This window comes from Eublepharis macularius, chromosome 2 (assembly GCF_028583425.1).
Source record: "Eublepharis macularius isolate TG4126 chromosome 2, MPM_Emac_v1.0, whole genome shotgun sequence".
Classification (NCBI taxonomy): domain Eukaryota; kingdom Metazoa; phylum Chordata; class Lepidosauria; order Squamata; family Eublepharidae; genus Eublepharis; species Eublepharis macularius.
The window spans coordinates 213,032,392-213,057,145 of NC_072791.1; the positions used below are offsets into that span (position 1 = coordinate 213,032,392).

A 24,754-nucleotide genomic window follows, 5' to 3' on the forward strand; every position below is an offset into this window, starting at 1 on the left:
ATCATAAATCAAACCCACACTAAGTAACACTCTCATAATCTCTGATTTTCAGTTGAGGCAATTCATCCATTCAGGATGAATTCACTAGTGCTCTTGTGGAGTATTCACACATGCATATTCATCAGTAAGTTCAGTATCAATATCAACCCTGCATGTGAGAAAGACTTTATATTGCCTTTGAAATGACTGTCATGAATCATAAGCAGCAGAAAGGTTTCCGCATCACCTCAAATGCGATGTTTTTTTAATAGAGGGCACTGAACAACGAACACGCCTAAGTGGACTGACTTAAAGAGGCAAGGGGTTACGTGTAACTGGCTGCCTTCATGGGAGCCAGGGCCCCAACAGAATTACAGAACAGGCAAATTCTTAGTCAGGCTGCTAATGATCATTTGATAATTAATTACTCAGAACTGGTTAGAAAACTGTATTGCACTTGAACACTAAAAAAAAAAAAAGTCCTAAAATTTCACACTGTCTCAACCAACCACCAATTCAGTTCCCAACCATTACATTCACTTATGCTGATGTCAATGGAAACTGAATTCTGTACCTCATAGAGAGTGATATGAAAATTAAACAACAGTGTACCAATATTAAAAGTATAACCTTATAATCAACAGAGAACATCGCTATCTCCAAGACAATGGCAAAGTCTTATGGGGACTGGGCAGGGGACTGTTGTGAATTTCATGGAGTGATTCCCACATTTGTTTTGGTGTGTACAAAGAATAGCTTTTCAGAGATCTGAGACAGAGCCATTAAAACACAAACTGAGCTTTGTTTTCTTCTGTCCTGTTGCGATCTCTAGTCAAACAGCTTTTGCACATTTTGATAGTAGCTCAAAATTCAGTAAAAAAAGTTTCGGCAGAGATGAAAGCAGAATAAAAATTTCAGTTGCGTGTACCACAACAACAACGCCTCTATCATAGTGCCTTGTCTCTGAAAAGTGACTCATGGTACAGCTCATTTGATCGCTTATTAACAAAAGCTATTCTGTGGTGCAGACCATAAGCTTAGATACGAAGGATGCAACGTTTTTTGACCCAAACACCGAAAACCTCTGTAATGCTTACCGATGGAGGCTGGTGTGCCAGCAAACAAAAAGGGGGGGAGGGAGCGCTGAGGACTGTACTTGGTCAGACCCACTAGAGCAAATTGAGCCCCAGAGGCTCAGCACAAGGTGTGCATGTGTCTACCTTTGGCTTAGATCTTATCTGGCGTGAGCCGAACCACAGGTAAGAAAACAAACTTCCCCCTCTCTCTGCAGCCTGCCATGCCCCCCAACATAAGGGAGTGAGTGGGGAGTCTGAAGTGGGAGAGGGAATTGCCAGCTTTTTTGCCAGAGAAAGTACCCCTGAACAGTAGAAAACACGTCTAAGCTAAGATCCAGCCCATTAATTTCACAACAAAGTTTCCCACACTGCACCATCTCTCACACTTCATATTAACACCCTGAACTGAAATCACAGCAGCACTTGCCCTACCTTTACTTCTTTAATTCCTGTTATTTCCAAGGCTTCAAGATTAAAGACTGAGAATTTCAAAACTTCCAGCCTTGGTAGGTTACAGTTGTAACTGCTGATACTAGGTATCAGGGCTTTTTTTCTGGGAAAAGAGGTGGTGGAACTCAGTGGTGGAACTCAGGACCGCACAATGATGTCACTTTGGGTCAGCTGGAATAAGGGGGGAGTTTTTTAAAGTTTAAATTGCCCTCGGCAAAAATGGTCACATGGCCGGTGGCCCCGCCCCCCTGATCTCCAGACAGAGGGGGGTTTAGATTGCCCTCCGCACCGCTCGGCAGTGCAGAGGGCAATCTAAATTCTCCTCTGTCGGGAGATCAGGGGGCAGGGCCACCGGCCATGTGACCATTTTTAAGAGGTGCCAGAACACTGTTCCACCGCGTTCCCGCTGAAAAAAAGCACTGCTAGGTATCTATGAGAATTCATGTCACAAAGACATGTCACAAATGCTGAAGTGGTTCTCTTCCTACCAACGCATTGTGCAAATATTCAAATGGCATTAAACTATTCTGCAAAATACAGAAAATATATTAGCATACCTTTTAAAGGTGTTTCTAAAGTACCTTGAGATCTTTTAAATAAGAAAAATAAATCAAATTTAAGATTGCAATCCAGAGAATTATTCTACCACTGTTTGCGAGTGGGTGGGTGGGGGAAGACACCCTCCATGTCACATGGCATTGTGGGAGAATTTTGAATATTATCCCTTTTGTGCCATGGGTTGGGGAGGCCTATTCCAGGGAAATGGGTAAATATCCATCTTCACATAAAAGTCCTTGTGTGCACCACAATTATCTCTCTGGATTGTAGTTATTTGCAAAGTAAAATCTCACAAAACACAGGAACTTCCTCACTATGCCATACTCATAAATAAGAAGAGCTTTGCTGGATCAGACCATTAAGTTTGATGTTTCATATAGCCGGTAGCTATCAAAGAACGCTTTTTAGTCCTATCCCCTTTTAAATGGCACGGAAGAAACGATAAACAGTACATCATTTCAAGATGGAGGGCTTGAAGGGCGTACGTTACCAGTTGATTCTGCATTTCAGCTAATAGTCTCTTATTCCCAGAGGAAATATTACGTATTATTACATAATATTACAATGCAATTAAAATTAGTGTACTGCACAATATCCTAAACCGGGCCAACTAAATACATGGGGAATAACTTCTCCTTCAACATATCTGTGGAATACAAGAATTCATGGGAAAAAGAAATTTGTTAGAAAAACACCGGACAGTGTTAAATGTCAAAAAGCCTTATCCTGGGTTATGTTTACCTACAATTTACTTTCACACAAGCAGATTTAGGGGTGGAATTTGACAATTTTTTTTTTTAAAAAAGGGATGGTGTTTTCACTTACCATTGCATATAAAATATAAATTCTTTCTAACAACATATTAAGTAGAAAAGGCATAACAGATTTCATTTTGCCCATTTCTGTGACTCTTTCAAAAAATATTTATATATATATAGTAAAACTCATTCATCTGAATGGCTTGGGAGATATCCAGTAAAAAGAAGTTTGGGTAAAAACCAGGATACTATTATGACATTATAGTGTCATTGGCCAACATAGAAGGATACAGTATTGGGGGGGGGGGGATCAGGTAACTAAAGATGGAAAATGAGGGGATTTATTGCATTTGGCAGTTGCTGTTTAAGCTACTAGCAAACAGGTATTTTCATCTGCAGGGTGGATTGTATCCTATCTATCGGCTCAACAAGCATCTGGTGCAACTTGATAGAATAGATCAGGGTTGGATTGCAAGCAGCACAGATGTGGTCCTTGTTGCTCCATACAGCTTTTAAGTACTTTCCAAAGTAACATTTCCCTGTCTTGCAAAAGGCCATCACGTTACGCCTTTCCAATTTCTAACTGCTGGTTTTCTTTTTGCTAAAAAGCATTCTATTTTGCTTGAAAACCTTTGTAAGCATAATTAAATTATGCAATGTATTTAAGACAAATATAGAGAGAATATTTAATTTGCACAATTTATTCTGGATGCAGGACTTGGATTTTCTTGCACTCTGCCTGAATTTTCTTAAATGCGTAAAACCCAAAGCTTCGTCCTACACATAGAAATATAAGGGCTTTGGGGAAGTTACTTTAAAAATGGTTTGAAGAATTGATCCATGTTGCCACAGACCAGGCGGATATAAATTTCTAGAGAAAGGGCTGATGATCTCCCCCCAAAAACAAGAAATCAAAGCACATTTTCAACATTAAGGGTTCTGTGAACAGGACAGCAACTCCTTCAATGGATTCCATAGTACAGTCCTCATCTATGATAAACCCATCACCAGGGAGACCACTGTAACAGACCTGTAACCCATTGCATACTTGGATACTGCTCACTTGGAAATACAACGTCAATAGCAAGTAAGTACTCTGAAGAATTTGTAAGTACCTTGGGAAAGTCCTGTTAGGAAAATTCAAGAGTACAAGTCTCCACTTAATGTCCATGCAGTTCTTTAAACTGATGTAGGAAAGAAGGTTCAAGTTGAAAAACTTTAAATGTCATCTCTGGAACCGCTGAAGTTATACCAATCAATCTGCTGGAAAAAAATTGCCGCCTGACGATGGATAAGGAAAATCATGGCACTAAAATATGCTCTTCAATGAACACGTATTAGTCACATGTAAGAACTGGATTAATAAAAGGGAAGCTAAAATGTATTGCCCTGATTCTGCAGTTCAGTTTAACCATTCTAACTTAAACCATTACCAACGTCAAAGGACATTCTGTAGTGCAGTTCTGTATTCTCTGTCCCTTAACAGAGAAATACGTATTTTTAAAGAAGACATTGGCTGTTGTGTTTCAGTAAATGACACACCTAAAACAATGTTTAGGCATCCGATGTCCCTTCTCCATTTTCATGAGGCTGCAACTGTTCCCTTTCTTGTTCTTCCTGAGGCGGTCGCACCCTTTTGAAGAAACCCATCTGGATTCAAGAGAGAGAAAGAGAAAACACTACATTGCATATTGGGAACAAAAGTCCATTGACTTGTATGGCTGGAGATAAATGAACAAAAATGGCTCCCATAGGAGATTTCCATGTGCGCAACAGTCTTGGCACCAGCAGAAATACTAAAAATTACTCCTTGCTGCCTGCTTGTGCAAAGTGAAAGCTGTTGTATCTAGAGATGGGCACGAACAGCAATATGAACTAAAAAAAGCCACGAACAGCCCAATCTGCTGTTCGCGAACAAGCTGTTCGTGAGGCCCCATTCTAAACACACGGGTGGTTGTTGCAAGCCTCGTTCGTTGCTGTTCGTCAAGCCAGACAGTCTGGCACCTGCAATCAATTCTCTTGGCAACTGGAGGCAGGGACTGCCTGAACTCTGTCTGAACTCCTGCTGTTGCCCTAGAAACCCCAGTCTAAGCCCAATTTAGCTTGATAGGCAGGTCTTCCTTTCAAGTATGGAGCTCCAAATTTGTTACAAGGAAGCAAAAAGCAGTGGGGACGGGGGCTCCCAGCTCTGGTTTTGCAGACAGTGAGGGAGAGATAGTTGCTGTTGGCATTTTGAGAGAGAGACAGGGAGAGTGTATTGGAGCTTGAATTTTCTGTGTGTGTGGTGGGATAGGGATCTACCCCTTCAAGCTCCAGGACTGCTGTCAGGCTCTGGGGCCAAGCTATTATTTATTATTGGTACCTTTCCTGCTGCCTGCTCAGGAAGGGGTTCTGGGAGTGGTGTGGTAGGGATCTTGATGGCCGGAGGAGAGCCTGCTGGCCCCCATGAACAACGAACATGTTCATGAACAGGTCATGTTCGTCGATGTTCACTGTTTGTGGATGGCAATGAACAATGAACACCATGTTCGGGTTTTTTTTCTGTTCGTGCCCATGTCTAGTCGTATCCTCCCTATCTTTTCCACGTATGCTGGACACAGTACAAGGGGTTTCTTCAGATACAATTTCAAAAGTCAATCAAATGAAATCAGGTGAGCCATTTGTTGTACATTCCATTGCTCCAAATGCACGCAGTTTGTTTAGTTAAAAATTACGAAAAAGCACTCTGTGTTGCTGCAACTGTTACATTACTGCTTGGGCAATCAGAACTGCACAAAGTACATCTCCCTTTCCGTTCACACATGCCTGGACTCAACCTACTATCTTCCTGAAATTCTAGTGATTTAATTGGATCTCTCTTTCATTCCTCTATATCCAGAATGGCGCTGACAGTACATTCCTAAGCACTGGTGCACCTTTTGAAGCTCATTGCTGTTAATGGACTCAGAGAGGCGTAAACTCTGCTTAGAATTGTTCTGTAAAAGATCCAAAGCTGTCTTAGGCTTCACAATTAGAAATACAACTCCCAACTTGTATGTCATTAAGGGGATTCCTCCCCATAAGCTCACCTAAAATATGACTTTAGCCCACTGGGCTCAGTCTGCTTCGATGCAGCCCTTTCCCGTCATGGCTATCCTCTTTCAAAAGAAGACCTACTACTGTGAAAGGGCTTTGCTATGTGCTGAGACGGGACAATTTCAGGTCACACAGTCTGACACCAGTACGAAGATTAAAAAAAGAAAACACAAAATAATGAACTACACCACTTACTCTGTGCATTACGAAGACGAGAAGGGCTAAAAGTAACAGCCCTGCTAGGACAGCCAATATGATTACCCATATCTGCACTGTCATGGGTGCTGGCTGGATGCCCCACAGGATATTTGTGGTCACCTAAAGCAAAGAATGAAAACATACTTTAGAGAGAAACACCATGAGGGCATCATGGCATAAATGACAAGCTTTGAAAATGTACTACAATCATAATTTGTGGGTCATATTGTCTGTTAGTAGAATAAAACGGACTTGCGTAAATTAAGAGGAGGGAAGGGGGAAGGGAGGATTTCCTCACTGATGACAGGGACTTTGTGTGTGCTCTGATTCTGGGGGCCTGTAGAATTTACAGAATTCAGTTCCTTGAGAATCTTAACATTCTTAGTTCTAGCACTCCTAATCTTAGCAAGCTCGAAACTCTACAGAGGCAATGTCCGTTGCAATTTCAGAAACCAGGGATGAAGCTGAATAAGATTACCGGTGGGTAGGGGTGGAACTTCAGTGCTCTGCATAGCTTCTTGTCCCTCCCCCATGCAAAATCATACAAATGGGCAGGGCTTTTTTTCAGCGGGAACGCGGTGGAACGGAGTTCCTGCACCTCTTGAAAATGGCCACATGGCCGGTGGCCCCACCCCCTGATCTCCAGACAGAGGGGAGTTTAGATGGCAATCTAAACTCCCCTCTGTCTGGAGATCAGGGGGCGGGGACACCGGCCATGTGACCATTTTCACCAAGGGCGATTTAAACTTTAAAAAACTCCCCCCTTGTTCCAGCTGACCCAAAGTGATGTCATTGTGCGGTCCTGAGTTCCTCCACTGAGTTCCACCACCTCTTTTCCCAGGAAAAAAAAGCCCTGCAAATGGGAGAATAAATTGTGATGGAGAGTCTGCATAATTTACACAGATTGCAGAATTCAGGAACCGAAGGCATAGAATCTGGTTTGCTCTGGCAGGAACAGAATATACAGAAGCACAGAATATACAGATCCTTGATTCCACTGTAAATTTCATGGGTCTAACATTACTGAGCCCGCTGATGTGGGGAGGGCGGAATATAAATCTAATAAATTAAATTAAATTACTCTGCCATCGCAACTGGTGCATCCCTTTGTGCTCCCAATTCAAGGGCAACTTTACATCGTTGTCCTAGCACAGCAAGGCTCCACTCCCTTGATACTGTCAGCTAATACGGCCTTGGAATCGAGCAACAAGATGCATTGTGCCTAGATCGGAAACCTTTAGAAGGCAATAGGAACTTTTCATATTTAAGTTTTTTATATGATTTCTATTTTTAACATCTTTCAGTGTTAGGCATTCTTTAAAAGGCTGCAAGTTCTATTATGTGATTTTGGTGCTTTTAATCATAATGTATTATAAGTTGCTTTAGGGATCTCTGAGACGCTAGCTTGACTGCTATCCTATGCACATGTGCCTCGGGGTAAGCTGTACTGAACCCAGGGAAACTTCCTTGCAGGCAAATGTGAAAAGGATTATAGTGGGCATGAGTTTGGCTTGCCCTGTCCGGCTATCAGATTTCTGTGCCAAAATTCTAATCTGTGTGCCCAAGTTAAAACCTACTAAAGCAACAAGGCAAAGGTCAAGTGTGATGGACTCAGCTTCAGATGTTGAGATATGATTGACATGTTTCCTCCCCCCCCCACCCGCATGGGGCTAGCCTGAAATGGCAGTTGGAGATGGAATGTTGGGGAAACTGTCAGTTGGAGTGGGAGAGAGTAAACAAGAGAGTGAAAGGGAGTGGGAGCCTGGCTTTAGACCAGAGAGGCTCAGCCAGAGAATCCTCTGTGTGAGGAAGAAATGTTTGTGAAGCACTGTTAGTCCTCAGACTAAAGTGGGAAAACCCAGCACTAACTCCTGTTTAGACTTGAGAGATCTGGGAATTATAGTGGGCCAAGGAAGTAGGTAGATAGGAGTCTCCCCTTCAGTGCCAGGAACAGGGTTATAGCTCATCACTATAATGCCTGCCCAGTATCTAGGAAGGGTTTGTCTCAGTGGAGCACTCTTAAGTCTGGAGAGGAGAGAAAGTTGTGCTGTGTCTGTGCTTTAAAAGGGAAACATTTGTGAAGCAGTGTCAACCTCTGAAAGAAGCCAGCAACCTAGTGTTATTCCAAGTGTTTTGTGCTTCACACCAGTGAAGTTGCTGTACAAAAACCTTTCTGTTACTTAAGTTCAAACACCTGCCTACCTGCCTTCTGACTTTACCTACTGTAAATAAGCCTTCAGTGATGTTTTGAACCTCCCCAAGCCTTGTGTGCCAGTTTCTGCTAAAGGGAAGCGCAAACCCCTGATCTGTCCCCTACTAAGACTTGGCTGGGTAACCATTTTTAATATTTCTTAAGGGTGGGACAAGAAGGAAAGTTGAAGCTTAACATCAACCACGCTACCAGAGGCTTCCCAGCCCAGTATACAGCTTCATAGGCTTAAAGAGGAGAAGTTTTACCTCAGGGTAGGGGAAGGTCAGCCTAAGCCTGAGTTGCAAGTGGGTTTGTGGCATCAAGCTAGTCATCAAAAGCTTTTAATTGGAGGCTAAAATTGAATTAAAGGCTTCAGCAGCATTAAATCAAACCGAACCAACATAACACTGTTTAATATCAGTTAGTAAAAATGGTGGAAGCTGATCAGATGAGCGTTTCATTTCGCCCGTCCTTTTCAGCGTAATGATGCCACTCCATGTCAAACCAATTTAAAATATCACACAGCTTACGATTGTAGAATTGTGAACATCTTCAGGAAAGGGAAGGTTCTTGTAAGGGAACTCGATCACACTGAAGGATGCAGATGACTTGAGTGAGTAGGAATGGTTCTGGTTTTCTTTCTGTAACGGGAAGGGCATGGAAGGAACGTCAGAGCAGGATCTAGATGTTCCAGAAGCAAGCACAAGCAGCAAAATAGCAACAGATGCTTACATTCATGAAGGTCTGAGTCCAGAGGCGAGATTTTAAGTACAGAATGGTGCTCTTCCCCTTTTCCAAGCGACCAACTTGGCAGAAGATCTTCAAACATTCTGCCGTTCCACAGCCCTAGGATTAAAATAAGACACGTTTTAATCAAGATGGGTAGCCGTGTTAGTCTGTCTGTAGCTCATGCCCTACCGCTAATTTTGTTAGTCTTAGAGGTGCTTCTGGATTCTTGCTCTTTTCCACTGTCATTTTAATGTGCACACAGTTCATCTTCCAGCCAGCCTAGTAACACAGAATTCCCCACACTTTCATTACTTCTGGATTTGGACACCTTATCCTTTGACCTTTAGTGGTTAAGAATGCTTTCAGAAGTCTTGGCTCATTTAAAAAAAGTTTGTGATGAAGTTAGTATGCTGTCGAGTGTTGGACTAGGAATTCGAATCCACCACAAAACATGCTTAGTCAGTCACTGTCTCTCAGCATAACCTACCTCATAGGGTTGTTGAGGAGAGAAAACTGGAGGGAACCACATAGACCCCCCCCCCCGAGCTCTTGGGAAGAAAGGCGGTATAAAAATGATGCTGTGGCTACAAATAAATTGTGCTGTGATTGATCATCTTGAGATACTATTATTACAACACAAGGGTTCATAGACATAGGGCCGGATTGAGGGGGGAGGAGGGGGGTAGTCGGCCCTCAGCGCCGCCAAAGAGGGGGCGCCGGGTGCAGCTGTCAGGGCACACTCCGGGCGCACTCCCGGCTGCACTGCGGGCAGTGCCATTTGCTTGCCCAGCAGGACACAGGGAGCGCGTGACAAGCTGGCTGCCCCCTCAGCTGAGCAAGCGAGTGGCACGGAGGGCTCGGAGACCGCCCGCACCATTCGCCTGCCCCACAGGACAGGGAGCACGTGGCAAGCTGGCCGCCCCCTCAGCGGGGCAAGCGAGTGGCGCGGGCGGCCTCCAAGCTGCTGGCGCTGCCGCCGCTCTGCTGGCGGCACGCCCACCCCGCATCATGATGTCACGAAGTCAAACTTTGCTTGTTCCGGGCACTGGGAACACTAGATCCGGCACTGCGTAGACAGGGGCAGATTGCCATTAAGGCCACTGGCCCGAAGCAAGGCCCAAGGCTCAATACATTTATCTGAAAATTGGAAATTATTTCTCTGGGTGCTTTGATGCTATGTTTATTGAGATAATAGGGCAGTATTCCATGCACAGGGGAACAATTCACGAGAGGTGCCATCTCTGGGCTGGGAAATTCCTGGCAAGTTCTGAGTAGAGCCTGGAAAGGTCAGGGTTGAGGGAGGGATGGGACCACAAGCAGGGTACCATGCCAGAGAGTCCATCTTCCAAAGCAGCCATTTCCTCCAGGGGAAGTGATCTCCATAGCCAGGAAATAAGTTGTAATTGTAGGAGATCTCTAGCCCCACCGGGAGGTTGGCAACAATACCATTCACCTGAGGGAGGGAGGGGGTTTCTAATGTTTTTCTATGTTGCTGCTATTGTCAGTTCAGTTGCGGTAAGCAGACTCAAGAAGACCCGTTCTGCCCCTGAAAGCTACTTGGGGGGCAGACTCTCCGTGGAACGCAGGTAAGCCCTTCTGAAGAAGGGAAAAGGGCAATAAACAGAATCATCATCTTCATCATCCATGATTAGTCCCCCCGAAACTGAAGATGAGGCTGAGAGAATAAAGGCTTGTTGGAGGCCACCAACTGACTTCACGGTTGAGCTGAAATCTAAGTCCAGGGTTTCACATGCTTCTGCAACGGCAGTCTACCTGCTGGCGGCACTTCACTTGGTGCAGAAGTTGGCACGCCCCATTTCAGTGCAAAAGCGCCAACCCTTGGAGGGACGTTGTGAATATATGTGCAGGGATCCATGTTCGTATGAAATGTTAAAAACGGGATGAACGCTCAAGTGTGAATTGGAAGGAAGCGCAGTAACTCAAAAGCAGAAAGTGAAAAAAAATTGGCTTAGATTGTATAGGGCAGCAGCGGCCCCTCTGTTTGCAGAGGAGCAGAGGGTGGTTTTTGCTGATTCGCACCTCCTGCTGCAGACTCTCAGTTGGGGCTAGACTGAACGGAAAGGGAATTGTCTCCAGCACGGCTTAGGATCCCAGTTTTTGTGCCAATCTCTGTGCACTTCCTCTCCCACAACTGCTGGATCAGAAACAAAAGCAGCAGGGGCAGGAGAAGAACGCAGAAAAAGTTACCAAACAATTTTTCATCCTGACATCTCTGTGACTGTGGAAAAATGTGCCTACATTTCCGCTGCAAAATTCACCATAATGTCAGGGAGGGGGTCGTTTTTCCAAACAAGGAGGCCAGAGTCAAACATCCGCTTTGCTGCTGCTTCATAGTTTATTGGACTGGCGAACTGATATTCAGAATTAATCTGGATTTTTAGAGGATGTGTGAGCGACTTGTACCTTTTCCCCCTACAGTTGTCTGCACAAGAGGGGGAGAATATGTATTCCACTGTGGGGGCAATGTTCTGCTGCTCTGATTTGGATGTGACTCTGGAAGCACAAATCATCTCCTTGAGAATGCCTGAAGCAGCTCAGAATAAGATGGAATTATGTTTTTAAGCAACAACGATTAAGTTCAGAATGCAGATTTGTGTCACCCCGTCCTCCCCTTCAACCGTGCACTAAAAATGTTCAGCAAAATTTAAGAGACAAGAACAAGGACCTCTCCTCCACCCTCCTGCTGTCTTTTCCTGTCACTAATAAAACACTTTTGGACCACAGAAGGCATCCCCCTCGAATGGACGAGGCTGAGATCAAAAGAGAGGCTGTCAGCACATTCTTTGAGAATTCCATTGTCCTTGACTTTTCCATTCCTGGAAAGGCTCGGAACAATGAGTTATTTGTCAAGCTTAGTGAATCACTCAGTGATTCAACGGGGTAACTTGCACTTAAATCATCACTAGCAAGGGCCATTAGACCCGATGCTGGCTACACCGCAGTGACTGACGTTATGCCATGCCTCCTCCTGAACATGGAAAGAATGCTGTTAGGAGCTGTTGTCAGACAAGCATGTTGCATTTCAAATTGACGTCAGCGTCACCCTGAATAAAGAGGAAACGGAGGACAGGCCAGAGGCAAAGTGTGCCTTCGAGGAGGAAGACAGAAGTGTTATTTGGGTGTCCCACGTGTGCAGTGAAAGGTCTATGGGTCAGACCCGGGCTACGCATTCTGAAAATTTGAAAGGGGCTTACAGCACCCAACATGCTTTAGGAATAGATAAGATTTATAAATAATTTCTGAATTGTTTTATGATTTTAATTAATAATTGGTATTCATTATTTAATGTGTTTTAATTGTATATGGTTGTAATCCGCCCTGAGCCTGCTGATGCGGGGAGGGTGGAATATAAATCGAATAAAATAAATAAATAAATAAATTTCCCATTAGGGATTTTTAGTAGTGGTATGCAGTGGCAGAGTGCTTCATGGAATGAAAACTACAGTACTCAGTACCTGCGAAGGTTTGAATTACAGGTTAATTAACAGTATATGGTGACATCTCTGTAAACCAGACCTCCATAAGTTTTCAGAGAATCCCAGAGTTAGAGCCACGGCTTTTTTTCAGCTGGAACACGGTGGAACAGAATTCCGGCACCTCTTGAAAATGGTCACATGGCCGGTGGCCCCACCCCCTGATCTTCAGACATTTTTGCCGAGAGCAATCTAAATGTTTAAAAAACTCCCCTTTTGTTCCAGCTGACCCAAAGTGACATCATTGTGCGGTCCTGAGTTCCACCACCTCTTTTCCCAGAAAAAAAGCCCTGGTTAGAACAGTTTCAAAGGATTAGCTCTTTCAACCTAGCATAAATGACAGCATCCAGAGGGAGCAACTTTCTGCGCTGCTGGAGGTGCAACTCGGTGTCAAATCAGAAATAGGGCCAGCAAAAGAAAGACTACAAAGTTTCACCGAGATCTGTACAGTCATTTGGATTGTGCCACACCGTGCTCATTCCAACAATTCACTGGGAATCAATGAAGCCTTTAAGTGATTGCACAGTGCAATGAGGCACCAGGTGTCCAAAAATCGTCCACCTGAAACACTTTCAAGCTAAACTCTGTATTTAGTATGTATCCCACAGAGGGTCATAGCCAGACTTTCCACCTCAAAAACGGCACTTGCAGCCATTGCTAAGCCGTGGGACACACAAAGCTTGCCTGTTCCCAGCAGCCTCTGGAAATCTTCTGCCTCCAAACTCAGCTCTGATTCAAGAAAGCAAAGAGGCAGCGGAACTCCCACGCTGGCCGTTTCCACGTGTCTTTCCTGCCTGCGGAACATCGCGCACAAGACCCGGAAGACAGTGTCTTCCTGCACGAAATTGCAATTTCGCGCAAAACTCCTGGATAACAGCATCTTCCTGGCACAATTTCGGTCTTCCGGGTCTTTTGCGCAATGTTCTGCAGGCAGGTAAGACGTGTGGAAACGGCCACTCTCCACTTACATGGCTTGGCTGGCTCCATGTTGGAATCCTGTCTCCTATTATGAGGTAAAGTTCAGGATCTAAGTTTTGGCTTTTAAGTATTACAACGTCCCAATTTCCAGATTTTCCAATTAATCAGGATATCTTGGTCTTTGTATGTAAAATGTCAACTTTCTAAATGGCCTAATATATTATTTTATTTATGTCATTTTCAATCCGCCTTTCTCACTGAGACTCAAGGCAGATTACCTAGTGTGAGATCAGTACAGTCAATATCACGGACATTTCTGTAAACAATGCCATAGGGTAAATAAATGCAAGTTTACAAAGACATTAGCATTAGCAAAAATCCAATACAAAGTTGAAGAAATGCTGAAACAGAACATAAGCAATTCTAGGACTGACATTTGACAACACAGAACTATCCAATAGGATCATACTTAAAGCAACAGATAGGACATAAGGCAACATAGTGGTGAAGTCGTTAGTGAAGCATCTCTTTGGGACCATGTCCCTACAATACAGCCCTCCTATTTGAGTAAAAAGCCCTTTTGAATAATTCAGTTTTGCATCATTTGTGGAAGGCCAGGAGAGTGGGGCTCTCCTGACTTCCTCAGGCAGGTTGTTCCATAGGACAGGGGCCACCACAGAGAATGCACGTGTATGGTCCCCCCACCCCCACTAATGCAGCCAGTCATTAGGGGGGGGCATGACCAAGCTTCTCCATACATATTAGAGAAAGGGGAAGGAGGACTTGGACAATCATTCTGCCTATAGTCTAACCTCTTTTCTCGTAACTTACCTAACCCTCTTTTTCAACAAGATCACTCAGGACGATAAATCTATATCAGTATTTTGTTTATGAAACAGCCCCTTATGATGTCATAAGTGTTCCTAAAATTCTCACACTATAATTACAATAATGGCAAATGATTACTGGCAAATAAATCAGCCCAAAGGTATTACCAAAGTTTGTATGTCTCCCTCGGCATTACTCAGATCCCTCCGATTGATATGGTGATCACGGTTGTCTTCTCCATTCCATGTTTCATTTCTTTCATCTTGTCCAGTAGCGGACATCTAGAAAGGTAGCATCAAGGAAACAAATGTTGGAAATGTAAAATTAAGGTGGGTACATATTACCATATGTGGTGGACATGTAAAAAAGCGGTGGAGTTTTGGAAGATGACTCATAGAATGATCCAGCAGATTCTCAAAATTCCTATACCACTGAACCCTGAACTTCTTCTATTAAATCATATAACGGCTCAGGTGAATAAAAACCAAAAACATTTGATTCTGAATATAATTACAACAGCTAGAATTTTATATGCAAGATTTTGGAAAACAACAGATATCCCAACACAAGAAAATCTGATTGAAAGAATACTCGATACAGCAGAAATGGATAAACTATCCAGTTTATTGAAAGACAGAGATAGTATGATATATGATGATATTTGGGAGCCTTTTTACGATTGGATACAAAAGAACTTTGAAGGAACTTAATTCTGAGCTAAGTTGAAGACCTTTATGGAAAGTGCTAAAAATGAATGGAAAAATTGTAGTAAGAAGCTGACCTATGGATTACAAAAAGATAATAAGAAAATATATTTGACTGAACAGTGCAATGTATTTGAATTATGTAACTTGTATTTCCTTCCCCCTACCCTTCTTATTCTGTATTTCCCCAACTATCAATAATAAAATTAAAGTATCTATTAAAAAAAGTAAAGGTTTGATGGTTTTTGTATAGGCGTGTGCATCCCTAAATATTTCATCAGCTGATAAGAAGCAGTTGAAGTGTGAAGGAGCTAAAAAGGATATCAAGGCTGCGAATGTTCGGGCACTCTTCACCTGCCTTGATCACTAAGCTGCTGTCACCAGGTGAGCACGTGTGAGTGGATGTAGCACCAGATGTTGTGTAGGGAAGGTCAGTGTTGCCAGGTAAGCCAAATGAGGATGTGCTTGCATCACAGCCTTCCAAAATCTCTTTGCTCCCTGGATCTCTCATCCTGAAAAGAAGGCTCTCAACATTTGCATAAAGTAACCTATATAACCAAGGCAAGAGGTCTAAAATATGTCGTTTGAGTGCTCTGGAGTAATGCTCCTTGTATGCTATTTTTCCTCGCTCTTTTTAAAAAAAAAAGGTAAATCAGGATGCGAGCACCAACACTGTGTGCTAAGTTCCATTTACAGGCAAGGAAGAATAAAAGGGAGATTTGTATCACATGACTGCAGGTTCATATTCACTTGAGACACAATGAGGATGGAATGGAACAAAACGTAGTTTGCACCAGATAAAGATTTCCACTTCTGTCCTCAAGACGGACAAGAGGAAGCCCTACTTCACACAATGAGGGCTGTGGAACTCACTGCCACAAGGTGTGATAATGTCCACTGGCTTAAGATGGGTTTAAAAAGGGGTTGAACAAATTTATGGATAATTGGTCTATGGCTGGCTATTCGCCATGATAGTGGCGGAATGCCCCTGCTTATCAGCTACTGGGGAGCAGTCAGTGGGCAAGAGCTGTTTGTGAGCTTCCCTGTGGGAAAAAGGATGTTGGACTTGTAACGAGCTTTTGCCCGTGTCTGAAGTAAGCTTCCACTAACCAAAAGAAAGATGTATCTTCCTCTTGGAAAGCTTTCAGCAATTAGTTTTCAGACCTGTCAAACAGATAAGTTCTTTGAACCACCTGTTTATCAGTACGTTTATTTTATATAGGGTTCGATCTTGCTTTGCAGCTCCTTATCAAGCACACAGACACCTGTCTAGAGTTTATTTCACTTTACTGAAAATACACCCTAGTTTCTTAATGAATCAAGTAATTAAAATATAAATGGTTATTAATATAAACCCTATAAAAACAGAACACATAAAAGGCAATGAGAAAAAAGTTTGCTAACATTTCCTAATAAATTCTAAGTTTAACATGATCAAAGTTTCCATGAAATGCATAAAGATAAATTCTCACCAGAGATTTCTTCCATCAGAGCTCTGACATTCTATCTGAATTTGCATTTTTATAAGTTATCATATGCAAATATCTACGATCTATTCACGCGATAGCACAAAACAAATGATAATTGGTCTGATGCTTCATTGAATATTCATAATTTCTATTGTATGACCTTCCAATTAGTAAAAAGTGACGTTATACTCAAACTTGCAAAACAAAACTATAAATCTCTGAGAAATGTCAGAAAGAGTTAAGTTAAGAGATCATTATTGGTTGAACAGACTAGATAGACTGTTGGTCCAATCTAGCATGGCTACTCTTATGCTCTGTCTTTTAGCTCCCTCGGATGCCCCTAACATACCTCAACAGCACCATGCTATTCTTGTAATTCTTTATAGAGAAACTTCCAGTCATGGGCTGTTTCCACACGGCTTACCTTATTCTGCAAAATAGCGAAATCTCGCGCGAAATCTTGTGAGAAGACGCTGTTATCGCGTCTTCTTGCGAGATTTCGCTACTTGGCAGAATAAGGTAAGCCGTGTGGAAACGGCCATGGAAAAAAAGAAACATTCCTGAAATATGAGGGTGGCTGAGACAGTCCCTGCAATGCTTTGCCAGCTGCACAAATTCACCTCAGCAGCAAGAGCCAAAGGGCTGCATGAAATACGGCCAGTGTGAACACTGACCGTCCCTCCAGGGGTCCTGGGCACAGCGCCCGGGCGAATCTTTCCTCAGCAGTGTGAAGGAGGAAGGTGCTAATAGCATTTGAAATGGACAAAGAGGGAGTGCAGCCATTATTCTCGAGTTGTTCATAACTCAAGGATTCTACTAAATATAGCGAATCACTTCATTTCTTCCAAAAAAATGAAGTTATTCCTGGAATGGAAGAAAACCTTTGCATTCCACACAGTACATTGATTTGACCACAATTTAGAGAAGGCTGAAGATACCATTCTGATCTACTGAAAATGGTATCAGAAAAACACAATCAAAACAAAATGTTTTCCCTGTTGCTAATTGCACACATGCAGGCTACCTTTTCAACTTCCTCAACAACAAGAAGAAAAGAATTGTAAAAAGAAACGATCTACTGTGATCTGCTGCCCAGGGATTTGTCAATCAGCAATCATCTGTAGAACTGCATGCAATACCACTCTAAAGTTGCTTACCAGGGCACAACATTATTACATGTATTTATTTATTTATTTAGGATATTTCTATGCTGCCTTTTTGGAGTCCTGCTCAAGGTGACTTAGAATTTTAAAAACACAATATAAAAATCAAGCCATTAAAAACAATATATATATCCAATCCCTATTGTTATGGTTCCTCTTTGCTTCCCACTTCCCTTTAGTATGTATTCTGGTGATTATGAGAAGGGCACAGGAACGGGGTCGAGTGCATGGCTTTTTTTATTTTTTAAAAAAACACAACCATCAGATCCCAAGCTGTCTGCTTTGGGTTTTGACAATTGCAATACGCTATTCCAAATGGAATATGACGTTTTGGGATGGTGGAGTGCATCTTGTCATGTTGCACGTGGAGGCAGCTTCAATTACAGATCATCCTAAACAGAATTACACCCTTCTGACTCCACTGAAATCAGAGTTATAACTTGCACAAAGAGGTATGGTTAGAAATTTAGTTGCAGACATATTCAAGTTGACACACTATTGAATTGTAATAATTCTTCCCTCTGATATGATGTTTAATCTTCCATTACGTCCCCTGCAGGGTGTTGCGCTCTGCAGACAAGCAACTCCTGGTGGTCCCCAGCCCGAAGGACATCCGTCTGGCCTCAACCAGGGCCAGGGCTTTTTCTGCCCTGGCCCCGGCCTGGTGGAACACTCTCCCGCTGGAGATCCGGGCCCTGCAGGACCTGTTACAGTTCCGCAGGGCCTGTAAAATGGAGATGTTCCGCCGGGCCTTTGGCTGAGTACCGGCAGGTGTCCCCCTTCTTCCATCTAAGACCACCACTTTTTCTGGGGCTGCCCTCGGCCATCTGCTATGCCCATATACGGACTCCCAATATTTGTTTAAATAGCCTGCTCCTGGACTATTTTAATGACTTTTTAAAGATTATTATTGATTTTATGGTTTTTTGACTTTTAATGTATTTTTTGAATGTTGTTAGCCGCCCTGAGCCCATCTGTGGGGAGGGCGGGGTATAAATCAAATCAAATGAATAAAATAAATTAATTAATTAATGTTATTTGCTGGTGTTATTATTAATAATAAGCTACCCCAGAACAGACATGTAGGAGGAAAGGAGTGCTCAGTACACCAGTATTTTGAAAAAGGCTTTCTCTTACCTTAATTTTTAGTGGGTTGATCTCCATATCCGAGGTGCAGTTCATGGGCCCTTCGATTTCATACTGGACAATATACAGCAAGGTGTTATTGTTGTACTTGTAAGGCCACTGAAGATTGAGCATCACCTTGCTGAAGGCACTCGGGCCGTTGTTTCTGAGCTGGTGGGGAGGAGGAAAAACAAAAGGGCCATGTCAGACTATTCTCTTCTGGCTTCTGCAGTGTAACCCAATCCCAGCTGATGGTTGTTGTGGCTCCAACAGCTGGCCTGTGTGAACAGCTGGATGCCCCCCCCCCCGCAAATATCCTATCACTGGCAGTCTTGCAAACTGGAGGACATGGCTTCCTTTACTGAGTCAAGCCAGCTCATGCTGAGTCTTCCTCTTTTCCTACTGCCTTCAACTTTTCCTAGAATTATTATCCTTTCTAGTGAGTCTTGTCTTCTCATGATGTGACCAAAGTACAATAACCTCAATTTAGTCATTTTAGCTAGGGGTGTGCAGCCAATCCTGGTCATATTCTCTGATCCAGGTTAGAGAATCCCAGATTTAAACGGCCGTTATTCCCTATGGGGAAAATGTCCAAGGGCTGGAAGGGACATTTTTAAAGCAAACTCCATCAAATTTGCAGACTGTCCACTAAAGATCCCCCAAATTTCAGGAGGATTGGACCCTGGGTTCCAATTCTACAGGCCCCTGAACAAGCTGCCACCAGCCACACTTCATTGTTTTCTATGGAGGAAATGTTTCCAAGGTTTTTAAACTCTTCGGCTTGCCCCTCCTGCCTTGCTTGGGAGTCTCTCGTTCAATATTAACTCCCTTGCAAGCTTAAACAACAAAGGCCAACAGAAACAAACCGCAGCAAGGGGAACCAATGTCAAACCTGAGAATCTCAATATCAAACCAGATAATCCCAAAAGTGTCTACAGAAGCAAGGGGAGGGGGAAGCTTGTTGAGCTGCAGAGTTTAAAAAGCTTCTGGCAGCAGCAGCTTGAAGGCCTCTTTTTGAGCTCAGGTTGGGAGGGGAGGAGCAGAATGGTATGGGAATCCTCAGTGACACTTCTTTACACTTAAGGATCTTTTCTAGTTCCTTCATGGCTGCCCTTCCAAGTCTCAATCTCCTCATGATTTCTTGGTTTCAGTCCCCCTTTTGTTTGATGATTGAGCCAAGTAATAGAAAATCTTTAACACTTTCAGTTTCTTCATTGTCAACCTTAAAACTAATTCCTCAGTAGTCATTACTTTTGCCTTCTTCATGTTCAGCTGTAATCTTGCTCTGGTGTTTTCTCCTTTAACCTTCATCAGTAGTCATTTCAAATCTTCGCCATTTCTGCCAGTAATGCGGTGTCATCTGCGTAGCTCAAATTGTTCATGTTCCCTCTACCGGTTTTCACTCACCTAAATCTAATCCAGCTTTCCTTATGATATGTTCCGCATATAGATTGAGCAGAAAGCATAGGATGGGGTTTTTAATAGCTATCTAGGGCCTCATGTGTGAGGAACTTGAGAGACGTGATAAAAAGATGCCTAAAATAGTCTTCATTGTCAGTAAAAACCAGTATTAGCATCAGAGAAATGCAATTCATGCTGTACTGTAACATAAAATTGAATTCACTAGTTCTTTTACTATTAAGTAAGAGAGCTTCTTTTTTTTTAAAAAAAAGAAGACATTTCTCGGTGAAACTTTATATATATTCCACATTAGGATAGGGAGGGCTGGGCCTACACTGACATAATGAGATTTACCTCATAGATGTGTTGAACCAGAGGCCCAATATCATCTTCTGTTTCTGGATTCTCTTTGGCTTGCCAGTTGGGTATCGGAAGAAAGATGTGATCGGGGGAAGAGACGCTACATTGGTCAAGGAATACAGAGGCATGATCAGGCACAGAAGAATCTCTGGAAGTCATTACCCAGTTAAGCAAATAAGCCCCTGGCCAAAGTGGTACAACTCACCCTCTAATTTCAACAGCTGCTAAGATAGCCAGGTCCGCTTGATAAGACATCACTGGACTTATGTTGTTAAACAAATTAGAGCTACAAAAAAGTACAATGGTTCAGAGAGAACATTTAGATTCAAGCCAGGACCCCACCACGAAAAGGAAAAGTTGCTGGTTATGTTTCAGCGGCACACTGGAAATCGAATACTTTGGGGCATTTCAATGTGTTATTCCTGTGGCACCTGAAAAGCACGTTATTTCTGATTCATTCCATTTTACACTATTACAGTTTTATAAGTATTCAGACATCACATCTCACCTCATACTGTATTGAGGAGGGGGATATTTAGATATCAAGTAAGATAGAAGCCCCTTGGAAATATCTTGGGGCATAGCACTTCGAGCTTCATTATCAGAGGACAGCAGAAATTTTTTTATGACAACCAGGGCTCATTTCGAGGGGGAACACACAGGAACGCAGTTCTGGCAGTTCTCCAAAGAGGTCACACGTCAGGTGGCCCTGCCCACCTGACTCTTGGCCATTTTGGGCCCGTTTCGTCCTGGACTGGGTCCGAAATGGCCTGGATCGGGCCTCTGACGGGTGGTGGATCACTCTCCCGCTCATCAGTCGCTCGATCCTGACCATTTTGGGCCCCTTTTCAGCCCCTTTTTGCCATTTTGGGCCCAATTTCGGCCCTGAATGGCCAGGATTGGGTCCAAAACAGCCAGAATAGGTGATGTCAGGGGGTGTGGCATATGCAAATCAGTTATACTAATGACACACTTCCGACAATGGCAAGAGGCATGGCATATGCTAATGAGTTATGCTAATGAGTTCCTCTAGCTCTTTTTCTACAAAATGACCCCTGATGACAACTAGCAGAAATATCTTCCAGTATAATCTGCCACTGGTATAACCTTTTTTTTTAAAAAAAGGAAGACAACAGATGCTGGTCTCCAAATGGCTCTGTGTTGTGTGTTGGGATGCAGCATTAGTGTTGCGGGTTGGAGGGAAGTAATTGCTTGTAACACACACAGACAAACATCTCAAGTGTGGAGGGGAAAAAAGAGCCACAGGTACAAGCAACTGGCTTCAATTTTGTTTAATTTATGACACCAATGGGCAATACGTCTAACCAAGGAAAGCCAGCTAGAAACAGGACATTTGTTCAATGTCAAAAGAGAGTATGAATTCTGCATTGTTTCTCTTTTGCCCCTTTAAACTCATTATGAAGTGTTATCCATTCATTAGGCTGAGATTAAGGGCAAGACTACATGCAATTCCACAATTATTTTTCCCAAATGATTTTTTTTAAGCCGTAGGACTTTTTAAACTCTTTCCCCCGTTATTTCCCCACTGAAAAGTGCCACTCTCAAGCTGGATTTAACCTCACTGGAGAAAACATACAGAGGCCTCTCTATTTTCTCCAGTGAGGTAAACGAAGTTTGTGAGTAGCCTGAGAGGTAATAACAGCAACAACATACGATTTATATCTCGCCTTTCAGGACAACTTAATGCCCACTCAGAGTGGTTTACAAAGTATGTTATTATCCTCACGACAATCACCCTGTGAGGTGGGTGGGGCTGAGAAAGCTGTGAGAAGCTGTGACTGAACCAAGGTCACCCAGCTGGCTTCAAGTGGAGGAGCGGGGAATCAAACCTGGCTCTCTAGATTAGAGTTGACTACACCAAACTGGTGTCTTCCAATGAGAGGCCTCATCGCTGCATTCTGTTTTTAAAACATGATTGGGAAAAATAATCACAGAACTAATCAGGGCAAAGAATTCTACACCAAGATTTTTTTTTTGTTACCTCTATTGCTAGACCTTTGGCAATACCCTTCAGCAGAGGTCATTTTGTAGAAAAAGAACTGGAGGAATTCATTAACGTAACTCATTAGCATAACTCATTAGCATATGCCACACCTCTTGCCACCACCGGATGTGTGTCTTTAGTATAACTGATTTGCATATGCCACACCCCCTGACATCAACTATTCTGGCTGTTTTGGACCCAATCCTGGCCATTCAGGGCCGAAAAGGGGCCCAAAATGGTCAGGATCGGGCCACTGCTGAGTGGGAGAGTGATCCACCACCCGTCAGAGGCCCAATCCGAGCCGGTTTGGCCCCAATTCAGGCCGAAACAGGCCCCAAATGGCCGAGAGTCAAGTGAGCGGGGCCACTTGACATGTGACCTTTTTGGGGAACTGCAGGAACTGTGTTCCCCCTTGAAATGAGCCCTGCCCTTCAGGAACAACCACAGTCAGATAAACATACACAGCGTTAAATACTCCTTACCTACGGATCTGAAGATCAAACTTCACAAAAGTTTCCATCTCAGACTCTTGATGCACGTTGAAATGAAGACCCGCTGAAAGCTTTACCAAAAAAGAAGAAGCAGAAGGTTTAACAGAACAGCAAGCTTCTTCTGGCCCAAACCCAGGGGGTGGCCAAACCCCAGGGGGTGGTCAAACCCCAACTGGCCAAACCCCAGGGGGTGGTGTTGTAGTTTTTTCAATATTGGTTGCTTTACACACACAGGCTACTGCATGCACAGTGCGGGTGTCCTTTTCTTTGGGAAATAGCAGCAAAGTAGTAAGTGGGTCACTCTTTCTTACTTTTGTCCCAGCTTTCATAGGGTTTCCAAGGTCGCAGACAACCAGCCGTGTCTGGTTTTCAGTTTTAAAAGCACAGGATAGCCTCGCTAGAGCCTGCAAGGGAACAAAGTCCATCATTTTCAAAAATAAGCGCATTCTTCCATCCCTAAGAAAGTCACAAAAAGTTCTAAATATACTTCCTCCAGCTACACAAAACTTTCTAAATCTTGTTAGCTGAACACATGAAGTTCTCTTTTATGGAGTCAGACCGCTGATCTATCTAGGGGTTGGATCCAACCAGTTTTTCCGCAGGTGAAAAAGGGAGAAGGGAGTCCCCTTTGACTACCAAAAAGGATATATGGGGAACATGGGACCTGCATGGAAAAAGGCCATGTGGGATGCGGGCTATAAGAAAAAGCAGGTTTCGGAAAGACTGAATGAAAACGTTAGCAGGAGGCCTTTCACATCACTTGCAGCCCGGTCCTTTTAACTGGAGGTGCCAGGGACTGAACTTGGGAACTTCTGCATGGCAGGCAAAGGCTCTCCCACGGCCCCTCCCCTAAATGGACATTTTCCTGATCTGGGTGCAAAATGATCTTTAAATTCTGCTACGCCGTCTAATAGTCAACCATTCCTTACTTCACTCTAACTTCAGTTAGATGATATGTACAGCAAATTATTTTCATGCATGAAAATTATATATGCATAAAATACTTTGCTGTATGAACACACTGCTGCTGTCCTGTGTGTAGGTATGTGTGTGTATATAGACACACAAAATATATCAGGCTTAGTAGTGTATTTTGGAACGCCTTCTTTAAAAATCTCACACCCAGCTGATGTGTGTGTGTGTGTGGGGGGGGAATAGCTACTTCTTTGTCAGGGAAGACATGAGATTCAGTGGCGGTCATACTCAGGAACATCACAATTACCACAAAGACATTTTGACTTTCACAGATCGCTAATCAAGATGACGGCAAAGGTGAACTGTGTGATGGGCCAAACTTGCATGTTCACTTGAATGTAAGCCTCACTAGAGTCCATGGGGGTTCTCCCTAGTAAATGGGTTGGATCCTATTACTTCATTCTGCGGAGCAATGAGTCATTCTCCAGTAGCAGCAGTTTTCCTCTGACAAACGACGCTTCCTCTGTTGCTGCAGGACTCCTTACGTAGTAAAAAGGAGTCGCTGAATCAAGCCCCGTGCGTACAGGGCAGCAGCCTTAACAGGAAGTAAGTCACTTCTGAATAAACATGCTCAGGACTGTGTAAAGTCTTAGATCTAATCGAAAGTCATGCACAAACTGGGCTTGAGGAAGATGCAATTCCTTCTTCCCCTGCTAGGTACCCATGCACAGCATGGTCAAACCTGCCCCCCTGAGTCCAGCTAGTGTATGTTTTTGTCCCTGTGCATAGCCCTGTTGGAGGGTGTGTGTGTGTGTGTGTCAAGGGGACTCCTGCTCCCCGTTGTGCTAGCAGGAATGCTGGCAGCCA

The 24,754-nt window shown here is 43.3% G+C and overlaps 1 protein-coding gene across 1 annotated transcript in view; it reads right to left on the minus strand.

Annotated features, from left to right (window-relative positions):
• Nucleotides 1-1,829: 1,829 nt before the first annotated feature.
• The window catches only part of ITGAV (integrin subunit alpha V), a 93,479-nt gene continuing 70,554 nt past the window's right edge, over nt 1,830-24,754 (minus strand). Inside the window, exons 21-30 of the mRNA XM_054970819.1 lie at nt 23,284-23,376; nt 22,964-23,043; nt 20,682-20,762; nt 20,471-20,576; nt 18,728-18,886; nt 14,422-14,535; nt 9,018-9,131; nt 8,816-8,926; nt 6,092-6,214; nt 1,830-4,471 (exon numbers count right to left, since the gene is read on the minus strand). Coding sequence (XP_054826794.1) covers nt 4,376-4,471; nt 6,092-6,214; nt 8,816-8,926; nt 9,018-9,131; nt 14,422-14,535; nt 18,728-18,886; nt 20,471-20,576; nt 20,682-20,762; nt 22,964-23,043; nt 23,284-23,376 — 1,077 coding nt within the window. The 3' untranslated portion in view covers nt 1,830-4,375. The remainder of the gene's footprint in view (nt 4,472-6,091; nt 6,215-8,815; nt 8,927-9,017; nt 9,132-14,421; nt 14,536-18,727; nt 18,887-20,470; nt 20,577-20,681; nt 20,763-22,963; nt 23,044-23,283; nt 23,377-24,754) is intronic.